Source organism: Diceros bicornis, chromosome X, assembly GCF_020826845.1.
Source record: "Diceros bicornis minor isolate mBicDic1 chromosome X, mDicBic1.mat.cur, whole genome shotgun sequence".
NCBI lineage: Eukaryota > Metazoa > Chordata > Mammalia > Perissodactyla > Rhinocerotidae > Diceros > Diceros bicornis.
Genome location: NC_080781.1, coordinates 12645893 through 12660594, shown reverse-complemented (window position 1 = coordinate 12660594; position 14702 = coordinate 12645893). Strand labels below are relative to the sequence as shown.

The 14702-nt window shown below is 42.5% G+C and overlaps 1 protein-coding gene across 3 annotated transcripts in view; it reads left to right on the top strand.

Moving 5' to 3' along the window:
* The window catches only part of PIR (pirin), a 90779-nt gene that overhangs the window by 22917 nt on the left and 53160 nt on the right, over nucleotides 1-14702 (top strand). For all 3 annotated transcript variants that reach the window (XM_058535476.1, XM_058535475.1, XM_058535474.1), the window contains exons 4-5: nucleotides 5536-5619; nucleotides 9126-9332. In XM_058535476.1, coding sequence (XP_058391459.1) covers nucleotides 5536-5619; nucleotides 9126-9332 — 291 coding nt within the window. The remainder of the gene's footprint in view (nucleotides 1-5535; nucleotides 5620-9125; nucleotides 9333-14702) is intronic.

Genomic DNA, 14702 nt, shown 5'->3' with positions numbered 1-14702 from the left:
GCCCAAACAGAATGAAAATTGCCTTTATTATGCAGTTATTTTAATTAAAAATGCATGCGTCACAGGAAAAGGAAAGCAGTTCTAGACACTGCTCCTTGTAGTTCCTCTGTTTCTTTGCCATTTGGAAGCTTTTTATTTGTCCTCTTAAGTTTTTAAGCTTTGTATGGGGTCCCAAGTGCTTAATTCCTACTCTGGCGTGAGTGCCGTCTATAATTCCAGGTCTCTTCCACCTGGTAAGGGCTAGCTATGTTGTCCTTACACGTAATACAGAGGTTTTCTTCTGATTCTTGGTGTCTTCCTTATGTCTCACTGCCTTCCTATCCAGCCCAGTTCGCCTAAACAGGGAACAAATATTCACCAGCTTCTATGCAGAATAAAGCATCTCACTTGTTTTCATTCACTGATTAACGGCAGCATTTTTATATTTTCTGAGGTAAAAAAATTGTTTCCATTATAAAAAAGTAAACTGCTCATTCCAGAAAACCCAAACTATCAGAAAAGTGGCAAGAAGATAACAAAAATGTACCTGCAATTCCACCATCTGGAGATGACCACTGTTCACATTTTGGTGTATATCCATCCAGGCACCTCCACGCATACCCTAACACGACTGGATACAATTTTATTTAAATGAACCCATGTAAATGAATCCTTGCATTTGACCTCTCTAAATAAAATTGCTGTTCTGTAACTTGCTTTTTTTTTTTTTTTTGGTGAGGAAGATTAGCCCTGAGCTAACATCCATTGCCAATCCTCCTCTTTTTGCTGAGGAAGATTGGCCTTGGGCTGACATCCGTGTTCATCTTCCTCTACTTTATATGTGGGATGCCTGCCACAGCATGGCTTGATAAGCGATGCGTAGGTGCACGCCTGGAGTCTCAACCTGCCAACCCCGGGCCTCTGAAGTGGAGCACGCAAACTTAACCACTACGCCAGTGGGCTGACTCCTAACCTGCTTTTTTTGATTAAATAATATTTCATTTTTCTGTGTCAGTAAATAAAGATGTATATCACTTTTTAACAGTTGTATAATATTCTCTTTTCTAGCTATACCATAATTTAGCTGTTACCCTATTAACCCATCATCTAGATTGTTCCTGTCTTTTTGCTATTATAATGAACATTGCAAAGATAGATTTGTGCAGACACTTTGTATTCTTATTGTCTCCTTAGATTTAAATCTTAGAAGTTTCCTTTTTACATTTGAATCCGTAATCTATTTGGAACACGTTTCTGTATATAGTGGGGGCTTACTGTCTTTTCTCATATGGTCAGTAGATTGTTCCAATATCATTTATTGGAAAATGCATCCTTGCCCCACTGCTTTGAAATTGCTGTCATCATATATTAATTTCCCCTACAAATCGGTCTCTTCTAGTCCTATGCCAATGTTGCAATGTTGCCGTTACTATAGAAAGTTCCCAGGTGGGGGTTTTAGACTTAAAACCTGTGTATTAGCGTTCTCCAGAGAAACAGAACCAAGAGAATATATATAGATATATATTTAAGAGGAGATTTATTTTAGGAATTGGCTCACGAGGTTATGGAGGCTGAGAAATCTCAGGATCTGCCACCTGCAAGCTGGAGAATCAGGAAAACTGGTAGTATACAGTCATGCATCACGTAACGCCGGGGACTCATTCTGAGAAATGCATCATTAGGCAGTTTTGTCCTTGTGTGAACATCATAGAGTGTATTTACACAAACCTAGATGGTATAGCCTACTACGCACCTAGGCTGTATGGTACTAATCTTATGGCACCACCCTCGTGTATGTGGTCCATCATTGACCGAAACATCATTATGCGGTGCATGACTGTAATTCAATCCGAGGCCCCAGGCCTGGGCTGCTGGTGTAAGTGCTGGAGTCCGAAGGCCCGAGAACCAGGAGCTCCGATGTCCAAGGGCAGGAGAAGACGGATGTCCCAGCTCAAGCATAGAGAGTGAATTTGCCTTTCCTTTGCCATTTTGTTTTATGCATGGTGATGGCCATCTTCTTTACTCAATCTGCAGATTCAAATGGTAATCTCTTCCAGAAACACCTTCACAGACGCACCCAGAAATAAGGTTTTGCCAGCTATCTAGGCATCCCATAGCCCAGTCAAGTTGACACATAAAATTAACCATCACAACCTAGAACCTCCGATTTCTGTAGCCATCTGCCTATCACCTGCTGGGGTAAAGGTTGTTGCCGAGGCCATTCTGTACATAGTACACCTCAATGACATTGTCCCGCAGGATGAAATATGGAGAATCCTCATATCAGCCAGCCCTGATTTGCACTGTAGTAAGAGTTCTATAAATATTTGATTTCAAGAACTGGCACCAAATAAAGTTAGCTCAAGAAGAGATGGGTTTGTTATAAGGCTACAATATAGGATTTCAACAGCATGACAGTAACAGGTCTTTAATTGCCCTTAGTTTGGAGTATGAGGAGGCATAATAGATGATGGCCCAGCCTGAATTCTGAATCAGTTGAGAAGATAAAAGGAAGAAAGATGGCAGAGAAAAATATACCTTTATTTCCAATAAAGCTGATGTTAGAGAATGTGGCTTATATCTGCAGGTGGCTAGGCTTCCAAATATTGTACCTGAAACTTAGGCAGACTTTATTCAGATCTTGCTGGCTCTGCTGCACCCCTGCAGGCCACCACCATGGGGGCTGGGCCCTCTCACAGAGGCAAAGAGCAAAAGGGGACACTTGCTTTCTGTGGATGGGCTGATTCCCGGAGAGGAAGGAGTTTGGCTATGCAAGTGCAATTTCTTCCTTCAAGTCCACCAATCAGATTAAGTTGTTCTCTTCCCACTAAGGAAGGCTGGGCGAAGTACAGCAAGAAGCAAGGAGTGTTCATGTTAATGGAGTACCCTCCATGGGGAAGGATATATCAAAAAGGGCAGTGGAGGGTTTTCCTAACACTTTGTGAAAGGTCTTGCCCTGGTTTAATCAGCCTCGGCTGATGGAGCAGGGGTCACGTGATGTAGGTCAGGACATGGCTGTGGGAGAGCAAGGTCATGACTAAATCTAGTATAGCGCTATGATTGGTTTTATTTCTTGGCCCCTTGTCATCTCTCTAGGCTTCTCTCTTGCCATTCGCATTCCTTGAATGAGTCATGCTTCTCTCTCACTTCTCAGTCTTCACATATGCCTAGAATACACTTCTGGGCCGCTTTCACCACCATCTTTTTTTGTCTAGCTTACTCCCATCCCTCCTTTAGGTCTCACTTCCTCTGAGAAGCTTCACCTTGTATACAAGTGTGAATTAAATACCTTCCTGTGCTCCTCACGGTACCCTCTACTTACCCAGCAGGACACTGATTATTTTATTCCCAATCACTCTCTGTCTTCCGTATGAGAATACAAGCTTCATGAAGACAATTACTGTATCTGTCTTCTCCATTGTAAGACCTCAATGACTATTTGTTCAATGAATTCATAAATGAATGCTGTTCGTGAACTTACCTTCCTAATTTACTATTTTAAAATTATTCTGTCATAGGTTTTATATCTGTGAATTGATCATCTTTTGGCTATTTCCAAATACACAATGTATAGGAAAAATGATCAAAAACCCACTGCCACTTATGATTTATAAAACAACTTTTTGAATTTTCATATTAAAAAGATTAGTTAGGTCTACTTTTTGTATCTTAGGATAAAGCAAAAACATAGACTACAAAAGCAATCTGGCCTAGACATATATAATGGGTTCTGGTATGGAGGAGGAAGTAACAATTTTACTTATGAAAACAGCAGTGTCTGATGTATATGCTGAGAACTTCATAAATATTTTCTCTTCTCTTACGTCTTAGGTAAATTTTTTTGTTTTGTTTTTCTTTCTTGTTTAAATATAATAATATTTCCACTCTGTTTCTTTTTGTGGTGTTAGAGACTTGTGATTTATAGGTAAGAAGCATTATTTATTCTTTTTAAGTACTGATTTAAATTATTATATTTGGTTGAATGGGTCTTTGAATGAAAATTCGATCTGGCTTACATAATTACAAGAGACGTTGGGATTTTAATTGCAGACTGCATTTTCTCGTTCACTCATTTAATAATGGTTAAATAGAATTTTGAAGTGAAATTTCCAGGATTAAAAAGGATAAACACATTAGGCTTTAAAGAAAACATTGGGATAGCTAGAATATGAAAACTTCATCCAGTAACATAAATGTTCAAAGTTGTCAGCCATAAGCCTGACGTGGGGAGCCATGTGTGATTTACAGATAAACATGGTTTTGCACACACCTTTCAGATCTGCTTAGGCTGATTGGTATTTCTTGTTGGAATTGCAGATGAATTTCATAAATGTGTACAAAATGAGCAAGATGGATGGTCGAATCTAAATAGAGTTGTACAGAGAGAGCCCCTACCCTGACACACATACAACATTTTAAGCTTTAAGTATTAAATTGTATATTTCAAATAACAATGTTACCATTTTCCTGGGGTAGTTGAAAATTCTTTTTAAGTATTTGGCTATCTTTTTAATCTTTGTTAGGATAATCACAATAGCTTTAAAAATGAGAATTTTAGAGTTGCTTAATTTTTCCTTTTAGTAAAATAGTGAAACAAGAAGGGCTGGATTTTCTTCTGCTCTTCAGAGTTGGTGACATCTCGTTCTATCAAGAGGTACTGTGATTGCAGATGGTCCTGGGAAGGTTTTGCTACCCACACAACATGCTTACCAGAGCTGACTGCTGATTTTCAAATTTATTTATCTAGATCAGCATTGTCAAATAGAATTTTCTGTAAAGATGGAAATGTTCTATAATCTGCGCTGTCCACTATGGCAGCCACTAGCTCCATGGGGCTATTGAGCGCTTAAATGTGGCTAGTGCAACCAAGGAGCTGAAGTTTTAATTTTGTTTAATTTTAATTAATTGAAACTTAAACAGCCACATGTGGCTAGTGGCTACTCTATTGGACAACACAACATTTCTTTCCACTTCTGGATTTAGTATGGACATGCCCCTGGAAAAGTTGACTTTAATTTATATGAATTCATTTGACATGTCACCAGCATTTATTGGGCACCTAGTGAATTTGTGTGCCTGGTGTCGGAAATATGTTTCCTTTGGATTTCTTCAATCAGCTGTTGGGGGGAGATGTGGAGACTTGAGATCTGTCATCCTACACACTAGGTGAACATGGCCTTGGTAACAGCGCTCCTGCTGTTTCAACAGGAGCTGCCTCTCTTTCACCCTGAGCTCCAGGACCCATGGCAGCACCATTGCCTGCCAGGCTGAGGGGATAAGCAGGGGCTCCTCTCACCCAGCTGTGAGCTCTGGTGCGCTCAGGGCTGCATCTGCCCAAAGGAAGGGGCTCCTATTTGAAATTCTCTCAAAGATATTGTATGTCTTGAGAGACATTGTATGGGCTAGCACGGCCCTTTCACTGAGATTCATTCCCTCAGCTTGCCTTTCTGGCTTAGTTGCTCCTGACACTTTCCTCAACACATTTTCTGTGCAAAAAGTGAACAACTCTTCACAGCCACCCAATACCTACTTTTTCTTCTGCTTGTTTTTTCAAAGGTATCTTACCTCCTGGAAGGGGGCAGCATGGCCCATGAAGATTTCTGTGGGCACATTGGTCAGATGGACCCAGGAGACCTGCAGGTATGGCCAAGGACAAGGAATTGCTGATGGTTTAATAGTCTTTGGGTGTGCGTGCTTATTTCACCCACTTCCAGCACATTCATGCTTTCCTCCCTCCCTCTATTATATCCTTGACCTCTCCCTTTCTGTGGATCCTTCCACTCAGCCTGGAAACCTGCACAGCTCTCTTATATTCCTCTCTCACACTTTCCTTGACCCCCTCAATCACTTTTTAGCTCCCAGCTAGTCTTCTTCTTACATTTCTTAAAAGAGTAATCAAGAGTGACTGTCTCAACTTCCTTATCTTCCATTTCATCCTCCACTCACTGAAATCAGTGTTGGCCCCTCAGCAACCCCCAAACCTTTACTGAAACTGTTCATGTAATGGTCACTCATGATGTCCCAATTGCCAAATTCATTGCACCAGTTTCAGTCCTCATCTTTTTACTGCATTTGAGACAATTTACTAGTTATCTTCCAACTGATTTGTAGGGGTATGTGTTGTCACTTTAGACAATGAGCCAAACCCTACCACCATCCTAGTCTCATCTGAGTCGTGTTACAATTAAAATCCCCAGGAAATGCTTGGGTCATCTTTGCTGATTTTGTAAATCTGAGCTCTATATCAGATACTTTCTGGGATCATTTACATATTTTGTGGAATGAAAACTGCAAATATTTGAATCATAGTGTTTCAATAAACGTAAACTTTAAAGACAGAAAAGCGAATGAACAAAGAGTTGTGGCCAAATGTCAATAGTATCCTTCACTGGAGAAGAACATGAAGTAGAGGCTGCCTAGAGAGGTAGATGTGGTGACTGGTTGTCCTGACCAAGTCGGTAGTGATTCCCTCACCATCGGGCTGCCTCTGCAGTTGTACATGTTAGGTGCTGGTCAACACCTCTTCTACCATTAGAATTTCACTTTTGATTAGACTAATGATTGCATCATGTCTGTCTGTTTATTCGGTGTTTCCATACGCATTATCTCTCTAAGGTAAGTATTTTTTTTCATGTCATTCTAAAAGTGAGAGAATGGGGATTTATTTATTTATTTTCTTGCTTTTTTTGTTTGTTTGTTGTGGTAACATTGGTTTATAACATTGTATAAATTTCAGGTGTACATCATGATACTTCTGTTTCTGCATGGATTACATCATGTTCTCATGTTCACCACCCAAATACTAATTACAATCCATCACCACACACATGTGCCTAATCATCCCTTTTGGCCTCCTCCCTCCCCCCTTCCCCTCTGGTAACCACCAATCCAGAGAATGGGGATTTAAAGATGTCAAAAAAAGGTGTCCATGGCTTCAGAGGTAGTAAATGATGAGGCTGGAAAGAGAACCCTGTTCTCCCCCTCCAAATCCAATGGGTGAGCCATTTAGAAAAAGGTATTGCCAAGCTAGGTGATATCTAAAAATGGAAAACCAAGGTATGAAAGGCAGAGTGAAAGTATGGAGAGATGAACAGTTAACAGAACAGGAAAATGCTTAAAAATAAGAAGACAAGTCTGAGGAAGACCAGTAGCTATCGTCAGGTGGAAGAAGTGCAGCGTGGGAGGGTGTTTAGGTTTACTTTATATTGCATTAGATCAGGGGTCAGCAAATGTTTTCTGTAATGGCCAGATAGTGAATATTTTAGGCTTTGTGGGTCATATGGTCTGTTGCAACTACTCAACTCTGCCTTTACAGCAGGAAAGCAGCCAGACAGTATGTCAATGAATGGGCGTGTCTGTGTGCCAGTAAAACTTTATGTACAAAATCAAGTGGCAGGAGGGATTTGGCCCTTGGGCTGTAGGTTGCAGACCTCTATACCAGAAGATTTAATCAGCCTTATAAAGTGGAAGATAGAGGGAAATCTCTTTAGATTCAGTGAAAGAAAGAAAGAAAGCTCTCAAATATGTGCTGGCCTTCTTTTGGATCCTTGAAATGCTCATTCTTGTCTCAGTCTTTTCACATGCTGTTCCCTTTGTATGGAATCTCTTCCCCTTCCCCTGGTCAATTCTTGCTCCTTGTTTGGGTCTCAGACTGAAGGTTGCTGCCTTGAACAAGGAGGCATTTCATTTGCTCTCACAGAAGCCTATCATTCTCCACAGCGCCAAGCACAGTCCTAAGATCAATAATTATTTGTGTAATTGTTTAAGGATTTTTCTCCCTAGGGGGGGCCATGTGGAAGATGCTGTTGATGGCCTGCCCCATAGCCCTTTGACCCACCTCTGAGTTCAGGCGGTCACAGTCCGCCTGTGTGTGCATGGCTCCCCACCTCAAGTGCTGCTACTCTGCCCGAGGGCTTTCTCCAGCCCAGTACTGTCAGCCCACAGCCCGGATGTGCCCAGATGTGTCCTGGATTTACCACCCCTGGGGGAGCTCTTGTCAGTGAGGAATGAGAGTTGGTGGATAAACACTCTAGCTTCCCATTCCCTCCAGGCAGCAATTCTCAAGTACAGCTGCGTGGTTCCCAGGGGAATTGTGCCCCAGGTGCCCACAGATGTAGCCCACTCATTAACACTCCTTTTTGGCTTTCTCACTTACCTAGCTCACTCTTCCCTACTTATGTTTTCTGTATCACTTTCCAAATAAACTACCTGCACTTAAGTCCTTGTCTCAGGATCTTCTGTGGGAGAACCCAAGCTAATTTAGGCAGGAATCCTATCTATTGTGTTCTATCTCTTCATCCTCAGATCTCAAGGTTAGTGTCTGAGGCTGGCCCCCTAATATACTCTTAATAAAGAAACAAACACATGCTTGAAGAATCTGCACAGCAGTGGAGGCAATAACTGTTTCTCTAGGTAGTGAGGGCTCCATTACCAGAATTGAACAAGCAGAGACTCAAGTCAGCCGTCCGTGGTGTAGTGGACACTGTGGGCCTCTGCGTGTATCTTTAGGCCCATGCCTGTATCCTTGAGCTGCTGATGGCTCTCAGCTGCATCCTGCTCTGGGCACTGCCCTCTGCAGCAGGAACTGCCTCTCTCAAGGTTGTGCTCCCGACTGAGGGGTGGCCTACAGTCAGTGGTTTCCTGATGTGGGGGTAGAAAAGCTCAGCCACCTCACCTCAATGTGGGACAATTCGGAAGTTTCATCCGTCTCTAGAGCTCCCTGCTGGATTGGCTAAGCCCTCTGTTGTAGCTGCATTGCTGCTTGGCTTCTCCCCCTGCCCAATCCTGCTTTGTTCACTTCTGAAGGAGTATCTCCCGAGAGCGCTCCCCGATACACTATCTGCCTGCACCTCCCCAACTCAGAGCCCCGTTGAAGACTCAGGGGTACCAAAGAGAGGATTCTTCTGTTTGTGTGAATTTCAGATCTGACACTTTGATTTCAAATAAGGAAGCATGGGAAGCGTTTGGGAAACTGGGAAGGGCTTCAGCAGTTGTCATGGTTGTTTTGTTATTCCTCATGACGCCAGGGACTCTGAAAGCAGCACTTGTAAGGTGTCCAACTTAGTTACCGTGTCATAATAGTCCCACCTGCAGACTTTTGTTATAGATGGAGTTACATTTCCTTCTTGTTGGTCTGGTGTTTGCAGTGGATGACCGCGGGCCGGGGCATTCTGCACGCCGAGATGCCTTGCTCAGAGGAGCCAGCCCATGGCCTCCAACTGTGGGTTAATTTGAGGAGCTCAGAGAAGATGGTGGAGCCTCGGTACCAGGAACTGAAAAGTAGAGAAATCCCTAAACCCAGTAAGGATGGTGTAACAGTTGCTGTCATTTCTGGAGAAGCCCTGGGAATAAAGGTAAGCAGTGTTATGTGTTTGTGAAAATGGAGGTATGTAGTGACATAGGCTGGTTCCACCTGGGTCAGCAACTCTCACTGGGTTTATCACAGTTCATGTCCCATGGGGTGGACTTGCTTCATAGGTGTCAGAATAAGTGGAACCTAAGGGAACCCAGAAATTTTTTGCCACATACAAACCCATAGAGTTAGGAAAATTACAAGAAAGCACGCTCATATAAAAAACCTAGTCAAAAAGCAATTTTCCAGATATATCTTAATATGTGTACAGATGTAGCCTATTTCTTTTTGCTTATAGTGCAATTTTATAACTCCTTGGTACTGCCAGATTGCCACATTTAAGAAACAAACAAAAAACAAAACCAACTCCACTGCCTGAAAATTTATTTAAATTATTTATGCCCAACTTAGTAAGTGTGGAAACCACACAACTACATCATAGAAAGTTTTTTTAAAAAAATTAACTTGAACATTTATTTAACCCATAGACTCCATGCCCTGTACATTCTTCTCAACTGAGACTTTATATTTAGAGTCCCATCTGTTTAATCAAATAAGAACAATTTAAGCTAAAGATGATGGACAGATTTGTGGTAGGAAAAGGATATGGCAAGTACTGTGTTAATTGCACACCAGAACTGCTGCTGGGGAGGCAGAGTTCCTCATGCCAGACGATTCGAGGTACTGGCCAGCTGGGTAGCATGGTTTCTTGCGTAGGGTTTCCCAGAGGCAGACCCTGAGATAAGAATTCATGTGCAAGTGATTTTATTTTATTTTATTTATTTATTTTTTGTGTGAGGAGATCAGCCCTGTGCTAACATCTGCCAATCCTCTTTTTTTTTTTTTCCTGAGGAAGGCTGGCCCTGGGCTAACATCCGTGCCCATCTTCCTCCACTTTATATGTGACGCCACCACAGCATGGCTTGCCAAGCAGTGCGTCGGTGCGCGCCCGGGATCCGAACAGGCGAACCCCAGGCCGCCGCAGCGGAGCGCACGCACTTAACTGCTTGTGCCACCAGGCCGGCCCCTATGTGCAAGTGATTTTAAAGGAAGCACCCCTAGGGGCACAGAAAAAGGAACCAGGACAGGGAATGGAAGGGAACCAAGCAAGGGTGCCATCTCAGGCAAAGTCCCAAAGAGGATGGAGACTCTGGAGGATCTGTCTGCCTCCAAGTTGTCCCGACCCACCCTGGGCAAGGGAGCTGGGCTTTCATGCTCCCTTACCCCAAGTCATTACTTATGGCCATTGAGTTTGGGGTAGGGGGCACAGAAATGGTTAAAGAGGATCCAAGGGGATCTGGGAGAGGCCCTGACATCCAGTTCCACACATGCCACCTGGAGTTGAGAGCATCAACATATTGGGAACCACTTGGCCATTCTCCCTGTGGGCAACCAGCACTTAAAACTAGTTTAAACACTAATTTATATAAATTTAAATTTTGTTGATATGCACCCACAGCGATAATGGCTTGGCAGTGGCTACTAGCCAACCATTCAGTGGGATGCATGTCATGGTGAACAGGTTGGTTGTGATTATTGGTTGGGACTTACTGGTTTTTATATTTTCTGCTCTATAACCACAGTTCTTTACCTGTACCATGCCTAGGTGTATGCGTTATTTTGCTTTGTGTTTCCAGTGCAAACAGAAGTAACTGAAGGAAAAAACAATCAAAATTTGCTCCCTATTAAGCATATATATATATATCTGACTGCTGTCTGTACCCCTGGCAGGCTTACGGCTTACTTTGCAGTTGGACACATGACCCTTCATCGTGTTTCTGTGACCTGTTTCTGTTTTGCCAAGCATTGAGCAGTGCCCTTTTCAACTGTATGTCAAGAGTTTTCTTCCCTTCAGCTCCACAGAGGAGAATTCAGATCCTGTGAGGCCTTCCTGGTATAAGGCAAAGGACACTGCTGTGTGTAGAATCAGGCAGGGAGGCCTAAGGAGAGCTGGATTAGTGCAGACGAGGGGCGGCTCACTCTGTTTCCTTTAGTGTTTATCATTCTGTGTTTCCAGGACTATAGGGTTCTAGGGACACGCCTTCAGGGCATACTGAAGTGGATGGTGGAGATCAAGAGATTTTCCCCTCTCCACTTCAACCAAAGCACAAGACTTTGCCCAGTCATGTGTATTGGAATTGTCCTTAAGATTTCGTTTAGAAAAAGAGTTCAACTGTTTGCAGCTAAAAAGAGAAATTAGACCACTGATTTGATAGATAAGCGAAGCCAGCAATATCACGAATCCTTAGAGTTCACAACTGCTTCTCATTTATAGAAACACAATGCAATTTTGATGTTGGAGCTGCTTCCAGTTATAGGCAGGACATTTTAAAACACTTCCAAGCAGCAGACCGCATGGTCTTGCAATCACTACCAAGAATTAGAGACCATAGGTAATGTTTTAACTTTGTAAAATAATGTCTTAGTAGCTGCTGGCCTCTCCTTTTTCTCTTTGTTGAGTAAAATCTCTGAAGTGAATTACGTTCTCCTAAGTAAATGATCAGTCTTTATTATGAGAGAATTTTAATAAGGGGCTCTTGGCACCTTGGGCAGCATGAATTAGAATTTTGAGAGGCAATGTGGTGCTGTGGTTACCAGCATGGACTCTAGAGACGGAAGGCCTGGATTAGAATCCCCGCCGTGAACTAGCTGTGTGGCCTTGGGCAAGCCACTTAACCTCTCTGTGCTTCAGTGTCTTCATCCATAAAATAGGGTTGCTATGAAAGTTAAGCGAGTGTTTTATACATTAAGCTATCAAAACAGCACCAGACACATTGTGAGCACCACATAAGCAGTCGCTATTCCTATTATTATTTGATTACCTTGTGTTAACTTGGGCAGGAGCTGGGCTGAGATTTATGTTTGCTGTCTCTGCTAAAGGGGCTTGCTGGGATTTGGGAAAGGTAATTAACCTGCTCTGAAGAAAAGACACCAGCGTGAGTCATTGTAAAGATGGAGGGACTGTTGGCCATTTTGTTCTGGGTCTCATAAGAAGTATAGTTTTGTACATCTGAAGTCTTGTCTGCTCACCAAGGAATGACTAGATCTTAAAAAGTCTAGATGTACCATAAAAACAACTGAAGATTGTTTTTCATTGGTAAGATATTTTTAAGTTCAATTACAAGGTGAGGATGAGAATATACATTTCAAGAGACTGATGTGCTTATAACCAATATAGAGACAACAACTCGCCTCTCCGCAACTGATATATTTAGAAAATGGGATTAGTGACCATTCCAGTGCTTCTCCAACTTTAATATTCATATGGATTACCCGGGGGTCTTGTTAAAATGCAGACTCTGATTCAGCGGGTCTGGGTAAGGTCTGAGAGTCTGCATTTCTAACTGGCTCCCAGGTGATGCCGATGCTGTGGTCCGGGGACCATTGTTGGCAATATGTGTAATGACCATAGGATCCCAGACATGGAGGTTTCCTCATCCAGGAACAGTTTGATTAGGCGCCTATAGAAGATGTTAAGGTCCAGCTCTGGGGCTTTTGGCAAATCTTATGTAACCTCTCTGGACTTCAGTTCCTCTGTCCACAAAAAAGGTGAGGAGGTTTTGTGCAAGATATTATAAGCTTTGGCAAGCAACACAGCTGTCCTTCTGCTGTTCCCAAAGGTAAATGTGTCCCCATTTCCCAGGTTGTGTGTGTCTCAGCCCTTGGGAAGCCACAGCTGATTTTGAGCAAGATTCTGCCAGGACAGCACGGTCTAAAGTGAAGGCTGAAAAGGGGAAAAGATAAAAATGGGATACTTTGAATAGTTTCTCTCACTTCTGGAAGGTCAAAATCACATGTTTATTTCATGAAAGTATGAAATTCTCCAAACCCCATTCCATCTTTATCAGGCAGCCAATCAGTAATATTTATTGCCAGTTCTCTCTGGAACATGTTTCTTTTCCAACAAACGCCTGTACTTGCCTCCTGCTGTTTTAAATTCCATAATGTCAGAAGCAAACCTTAAGGAGGCCTCAGCCCCACTAGGGTCAGAAAAAGGCAATCCGGAGCCAGATTGCCTGGGTTCAAGGCCAGCTCTACCACTGACTAACTTTAGAGAAGTCACTTAAGCCTGCTGGGCCTCAGTGTTCTCATCTGTAAAATGGAGATAATTACATGACTCAGAGGGTCATCGGAAGTATGAAATTGGTTACTATGTGTAAAGAACTTAGAGTAATACCTGGTGCGGGATAAGCCCTCTATAAGTGGTTGCTCTATAAGTGGTTGCTGCTTTTACTTCTTTGCAAAAGCTTTGTACAGTGTTTGTGTGGCGTACAGACATAACGAAAAGAATCTTCCTTCTGATGGACAGACTATATATATTCATGTATTGGATGATAACCAAAATTATAAAAATTCAGTCTCCAAGAGTTTGCCAAGCATTCCATGTAATTCGCTCAGATCTTGCTACCACTGTGCCCCAGCACCTGAAACAGTGCCTGATACATAACAAGACAATCAGGAAATATTTACTTAGCAGCTTTCAATGTGTCCCTGCTGGGTATGTCCCCTTCCTCGCCCTGGTTTAGCTCCGGCAGGCATTGGAAGACCCAGTGTCCCTTGGGCAATTCTCTCCCAGCCAAAAAGCAACCTGCCCACTGATCAACCTGTGTTGGTCATGGGTTGGCACGTGATTTATAACCAAGCCTGCGATTATCACCTCTGATTTGGAGAGCTGCTGGAGTCTCTGGGCTGTGGCAGGCCATTGGTGCACACCCCCTATTTCCTATACCAGAACTAGAGAGCAACAGCTACCCACCACATTTTCCAGCTTTTGTTTTTATCCAAGGAACTCTAAGGGCAGAATGTCATTTGAAACACTTTATCACCAATACACAATTTTGTCAGTATCCCTTCTACTTTAGTTTGATTAAAAAATATATAGTTTATGTGGCTTTCCAGGAAACACTTTTATAGCATGTCCAAATGGCAGTGGGTTTTTGGCAATCATAATACTAGACAGTAAACTTAGGACATTTTTGCATTATACCCATTTCTCTATTTCAGGGGACATTTGAATTCTTTGATTGTATCTGGCACGTTTTAAATGGATCTTGCCAACTTTACGGTTGACCCCAAATTCTCATTTCCTCCCCTCACCTGCCTTTCTGAGTTTGCTTCTGTTCACTTTGTGATGTGGGGAGGCTGGATGGCCCCCCACTCTCATCCACAGAAGGCTCTCTTTCCTTCCCAAGCTCAGAAGAACAACTTCTTAAAGTAGCATTTAAAAACTATTAAATCATGAAAACAGGTAACACAGGCACATACTTTTTTTTTTCTTTTTTTGCCTTTGAAGTATTCCAGCGAGTTCATGGGTTTAGCTCAAAAAAGAATGGCGGATATTCTCCTCATGGCAGAGGTTGTAAGTGGGACA